Source organism: Talpa europaea (assembly GCF_964194135.1).
Source record: "Talpa europaea genome assembly, chromosome: 7".
NCBI lineage: Eukaryota > Metazoa > Chordata > Mammalia > Eulipotyphla > Talpidae > Talpa > Talpa europaea.
Window position 1 is genome coordinate 70,035,066 of NC_140074.1, and position 6,330 is coordinate 70,041,395.

Sequence of the window (6,330 nt, forward strand, 5' to 3'; positions counted from 1 at the left end):
AGGGAATTCTGAACTTCTTCGGGACGGCTCGGCTTTTCGAGAGTCAGATTCGAAACCCAGTCTCTGAGATGATGGGGTTGTGAAAGGGGCGTCACGGCGTAAGGTAGCTGCCCCTTGCGCCGCCTGCCTGGCGTCCTGTTTCACCTTCTTGAGCTTCATTCAACTAGTGGATCCCGAGCTCCCCAAGCCTGGATCTCCAGACAAGGGTCACATGGCCAGTAAGGTAAGGTCCGCAGCATGGCCACAGAAAGGCGAACCCTGGAGCTGAAGAAGAATGAGTTCCAGGGCAAGCTGGAAAAGCAACATGAACTCGCTTGACACAATCCAGTCCAGGCACAACTTTCAGATGCACAACTCAACAGGTTATGCCAGGATTAAAAGGCGGCTTTAATGAATAATATCACCACCGGTGAGAAGCCCTTTAAAATCCTGGAAGACCAGTTAAAGGCCCTGCAGAAGAGATACAGCAAGCTGCTACAGGGTAGACAGAAGTTTCAGAAGAACCAAACCAACCTGGAGAGTAACTTCTCCTATGACCTGAGCCAGTGCATCAATCAAATGGAAGAGGCAAAGGATCAGTGTAAATGTTATAGGACAGGGAGAGGGGCAGCCCAAACCCCACAAACCTGTCCATTCTAAATGGGTTCTGCTATCCGCCGCATCAACACAAAACATATGAGACTTTAATGGGAAGGATCTTTAATAAAACTAGGAAACAATACAGGTAAGGCAAAGAGTCCAGTTTCTAAATGAAGCACCCAAGTTACCCGTCCCCTCGTGGGTAAAAGTCCATCCATATGGGATTGGCCCAGAGCAAGGCCCCAAAGCCTGCCACAAGTCTAAAGCATCTTCCAGTGGGGACCCACAGAAAAGAGTCAGAAACAACCAAACAAGCCCGGAAGGAAAAGAGCAAAATCAACATCAAGATAAAAGCTGCCATGGTCACCTCTCCACGGGTCTCACCCACATCTGTGTCATCCAGTCCACGACCAAAAGACAAGCGCAGTTTCTTCACGTGTCTCTAGGCTCCATGCGCCTCCTCCAGGTCTCTTGGCTCCATCCTACTGCCTTCCTCAGTCTCTTCTTCAGCTTCTCCTCTTCCTGCTCAGCTCCACCCTCCCTTGGGTGGGGCAGGGAACCTCCCCCTTTCCTGGGGACCACCCTGTTACATAAAGAACAACTAGGTCACCAAAAAGGGAAATGAAATTTACAGGGACCTGAGTGGGGCGGAGGGGGGCGCAGGGGAACCAAACCCAGCGGGAGTGCGAGGCCCCGAATGAGCCTTAGCCCGGGTTGCAGGAGACAGACCTGCCACAAACAAAAGGGAGAGGTCACCAGCAACCCCAGACACCACCCCCAGTTCCGAGGTGCCTTTGGATTTGAAAAGACAAGGTGAGAAAGGCACAGAGGAAACCAAGGAGATTTAGGTCCTCAGTGAGGAGGAGCTTCAGAGGGACAGTCTGGGGCTGCCTCAGGAGCCAGGTTAACACCAGGCCATGGGAGATGACAGGCCTGTGGGATAGACCCCACAGGTGCCAGCTGTACTGTTGTCAATTCAGGAAAACCAGGAGATGGAGGGCCCAGAGTGGGCCAAACTAATCATTTGGGATGGACAGGAGGAGGATGAGAGGATAGGAGGTGAAATACAGCAAAAAACATGGATGAAAATGAGGTGGACTCTCTTGCAGGGAATGACAAAAATGTAAATGTTCTTTTTTTTTTTTTTAGATTTATTTTTATTTATTTATACAAGCACTGGGTACAGTCAGAAGCGCAGGAGGGTGAGAGAATTCACCAGAGCCAGAGCAGGGAGCAGAGCAGGCAGAAGCACCGAAGTACACTGCTGAGGGGAGCAGCGGGCGGCAGGAGAGGTCTGCGCGCCATGTGGGACCCTCACACGGTGGCCTGGGAGCAGCCGGGGATCGAACCGGCGCTGCAGAGGCTGCGGGCAGCTTCGCAACCCAGCGCTCAACCTCCGCGCCACCAGGGAGACTCTGTAAATGTTCTTAATGCTGACTTCTCCAACGAAGAAGTCAGCTGGCCTTCTTCAACGAAGAAGTTTGCTGGACTTCTCCAACGAAGAGTTACAGATGGCCAACAGACACGTGAAAAAATGTTCATCATAACTTATTATCAGGGAATGCAAATCAAAACCAAATGAAATATTGCCTCACACCTGTGAAAATAACCGGTATCAAAAAAGACCAGAAACAAGCGTTGGAGAGGATATAGAAGGAAACCTCGTATACTGTTGGTGGGAATGTAGACTGTTTCAGTCCCTAGAGAAACTAGTATGGAGATTTCTCAAAATATTAAAAATAGATCAACCAGGGCCTCCCTGGTGGCGCAGTGGTTGAGTGCTGGGTTGCGAAGCTGCCTGCAGCCTCTGCAGCACCAGTTTGATCCCCAGCCACCAGAGGAGGGTCCCACATGGTGCGCAGACCTCTCCTGCCGCCCACTGCTCCCCTCAGCAGTGTACTTCTGTCCTTCTGCCTGCTCTGCTCCCCGCTCTGGCTCTGGTGAATTCTCTCACCCTCCCGCGCTTCTGACTATATCCAGTGCTTGTATAAATAAATAAATAAATAAATAAATTTAAAAAAAAAATAGATCAACCATATAACGCAGTAATTCCCCCCTTAGTAATCTAGCCGAAGAATACAAAAACACTAATTCAAAGGGACATATGCATACCTATGTTCTTTGCAGCATTGTTTACAGTAGCTAACCTTTGGGAAAAAAACTAAGTTCCTTAAGTCAGATGAGTTGGTTAGGAAGATGGACATATATAGAGTGGAATACTGCTCAATTATTAAAAAAAAAAAAGATAAACTCTTGCCTTCTGTGACAACATGGATAGAACTGGAGGGAATTATGTTACATGATATAAATCAGGAGAAATATCAAATGGTGGGATACAGAGAAAGGATCAGCTAAAACTAAACTGTACAAATCTGTAGAAAACTAGAATTGAAGCTACCTGAGTGGGAAGTGGGGAGGTGGAAACAGTGACTATGGTAGAGGATTCTAAATCATACAATGTTGTAAATCAAGGTTACCTCTACAAAAAAAAAAAATTAAATAGAAATTGGGTGTGCATATTTAGCAACTGGAAAAAAGGAACTCTGGTACAAATGATGTTTGGGAATTCCTATACCTATATGAAACAGATAAATGCAAACATCAAATGCTTAGTTTCTGCAAACTAAAATGGACTACACATTTTCCATTTCAAGATAAAGTTGTCTGGGATAGTTAGTTTGAATGACAGATAATTGATTTAGTCAAGTCCTTACATTACTATACTAGGAATTCAAAATCCTTCCCAATGAAAAATATACCAGATCTCCTCACATGATGCTTTCTGGGGAAGAAAAATAAATGCACCTACCAAGGATGACAAGCATTTCTTGGTGTTTAGTACACTTCTTGCATGTGCATGTTCCGGGGAGCTGTCATGACTGCAACTTTTTAATCTCTTGAGCTGTTTGGCATTTCTCCTGGTATGATGCTGTCTGCGGGTGATGTGGGCGAACTGTATTTTCAACTTCAGCATATACTTCACCAGGGACTCAGCAAGGTGGAGGCATTTGAAGAGGTTTGCTTTTTCTATTCTTTGTTGTGGATTCAGTCTGGCTGTAACCTGATGCATGCTTGCTCTCTTATGGAGCCAGCAGGTATTCTGGGACAAAAGCTCAGTTGATTGAAAGAAACCCTATCCTTAAAGCCTTGGGCACAAAATAGCTTACTTCCATTGCTGTTCGACTGGAGTGATTCTGAGACACATTTGGATATAATTTGGCATCCGTACTCAATAATTCCCAACACTCTGAAATTGCTCACAGATAACATGCAGGTAAGTTTCATATAATCTTCAAAGCATTTGATAGCCTCTAAAATAGACTAAGGAGGCAGAAGTTTTCTTCTATGAAACCATCAGCACTGAGAAAGTAGGATGGAGTTTAGACTATAATTGTAGAGATCTATTTTGTTGTTTTTTCCTATTCAGTAGACACAGAAAAGTAAAAGATGGAAGACAAAATTCTCTAGTGGTTCAGAGTGAGCTTTGGAATTGGGCAGATTTGAATTTATGTCCATCCTTACCCCACTACCCACTGAGTGATCTTGGACAAATTATTAAACTACTGAAATGCTCAGTTTAATTTTGAAGATAACCTATTTGAAAGGGATTTTACCAGGACTAAATGAGTTAGGCATGGAAAGTGTTTAGTTCAGTGCCTGGTGCATGGCGATGCTCAATAAAAGGAACTATTTTTATGGGAGGCTTTGTTGATGGACGAGCCAATGAATGGAGATGTAAGTCCTTTAACATTACCTGGCTCTGCTATCCTCCGATATTACCTATGCCTCGCAGTTGGAATGGTTCTGTCTCCTTTGGTGTGGTGGAGTAGGCGAGGCACATGTCTGACTGAGATCTCTGAACAGGTGCTGTACAGATAGCAGGGATCTGCCCATACTGACAGCCTCATCAAATGGGCTAGGGGACATTGTCAAAACAGACAGAATTCAGTATTCAGTTCAAAAGTTTTACTAGACGGGGGTAAATGTTTATTAGTAGCCATTGTGCAGTGGCCAAGAAAAGCAACCACTTCATGGAAAAATAGCCCGTGATGTCTGAAATAAGAGAAGAAACTGATCCAAGTCCTCAGTTCCAGAAAGGACATCCTATATTTTCCATAACAATCATGCCACTTGTTACTTTATATCCATGTCTGGCTGATTCCTCTTTGCTTCCCAGCTCTAACATAGTGCCTTGTATGTAGTAAGTAGGCTTTCATCCATACATGCAAGAAAACCACCAACTAACATTTTGTTCACTTGCCACTTTGGGTCAAGCACTGCACTCAACAGCACTGGAGAAGAGAAAACGAGATGCCTGCTGTCCAGGGGACCACAGTTAGTGGGAGACCTGTAACAAAACTAAACATTTAAAATACCATATTGCTAAGTGCTCTAAGAAGTAGTATCACATTCAGTGGGGGCAAAAACTGGAATGTAGATGAACCTTGAATGAACATTTTTTTTTTCTTATTTAGATGATATTCTGCAGACTTCGGACTCATCAGTGGTGCTTCATTCTGTTTAATGTTATCCTATTTCATGCTTTGCTTTTTGGCGCTGATTTTGTAGAAGAATACTTTCTGCATGCTTTGCCTTATGTAGACATGAAAGTTCTTGAAATTAAGGATAAAGCAAGAAAACTGAACATGGAGCCCCTAAGAAGTAATCTTTCCAAATATTATATCCTGAACCAGTCAGATGTATGTAAAGGGAAGAACGTATTTTTGCTCTCTCTCATTTTCAGTCGCCCAGGAAATGGAACAAGACGGGATCTCATCAGGAAAACCTGGGGTAACGTCACCAGTGTCCGAGGGCACTCCATTCTCACACTGTTCGCTTTGGGAATGCCTTTTTTGGTAACCACACAGCAAGAGATACACCAAGAGTCTCATAAGAATAATGATATAATTGAAGGAATCTTCTTGGACAGTGCTGAGAACCAAACCCTAAAGATCATTGCAATGATGCAGTGGGCTGTGACTTTCTGTCCTAATGCCCTGTTCATTCTCAAGGTTGATGAAGAGATGTTTGTCAATCTTCCAAGCTTGGTTGACTATCTTCTCAATCTAAAAGAACACCTTGAAGATATCTACATAGGAAGGGTTATCCATCAGGAAACACCCAACAGAGATCCTAATAGCCAAGAATTTGTCTCTTTTAGTGAATACCCAGAAAAGTACTACCCAGATTACTGCAGTGCTGAGACCTTTATAATGTCCCAATATGTGGCTCGGATGATGTATGTGGTTTCCAAAGAAGTACCCGTTTCGGTGCCTGCTGACGTGTTTGTAGGAATTTGTGCCAAGTCCATTGGCCTTGTTCCCATCCACAGCTCAAGGTTTTCTGGGAAAAAGCATATCAGATACAACAGATGTTGCTATAAGTTCATTTTCACGTCCTTAGTAATTACAGATGCTGAAATGTCCCTGATATGGAAGGAAATTAATGATGGAAAAGAATGTACACTGTTTGAGACTTACTATGGTCTCATTTCCTGCAAACTTCTGACATACCTTGACAGCTTTAAACGTTTTCACATGGGTATCATAAAAAACAATGCCATGTATTTTGGTGATTAGGATTTCTTGGGTAACGTGACCAGTGTCCGAGGGCACTCCATTCTCACACTGTTCGCTTTGGGAATGCCTTCTAAGTGTGTTCTTTAAAACTACCTCCTTTGGGAATGCCTTCTAAGTGTGTTCTTTAAAACTACCTCCTACCTTATTATAGAGAGCATGCCTACTTTTTGGT

General features: G+C 44.0%; 1 protein-coding gene across 1 annotated transcript; it reads left to right on the top strand.

Moving 5' to 3' along the window:
- Window positions 1–5,066: 5,066 nt before the first annotated feature.
- Window positions 5,067–6,158, top strand: B3GALT9 (beta-1,3-galactosyltransferase 9; the record flags this gene model as incomplete). The annotated part of the gene is made up of 1 exon (XM_084238184.1): window positions 5,067–6,158. Exon 1 carries the CDS (start codon window positions 5,184–5,186, stop codon window positions 6,156–6,158), a length of 975 nt encoding a protein of 324 aa, XP_084094310.1. The 5' UTR covers window positions 5,067–5,183.
- Between the last annotated feature and the right edge of the window lie 172 nt (window positions 6,159–6,330).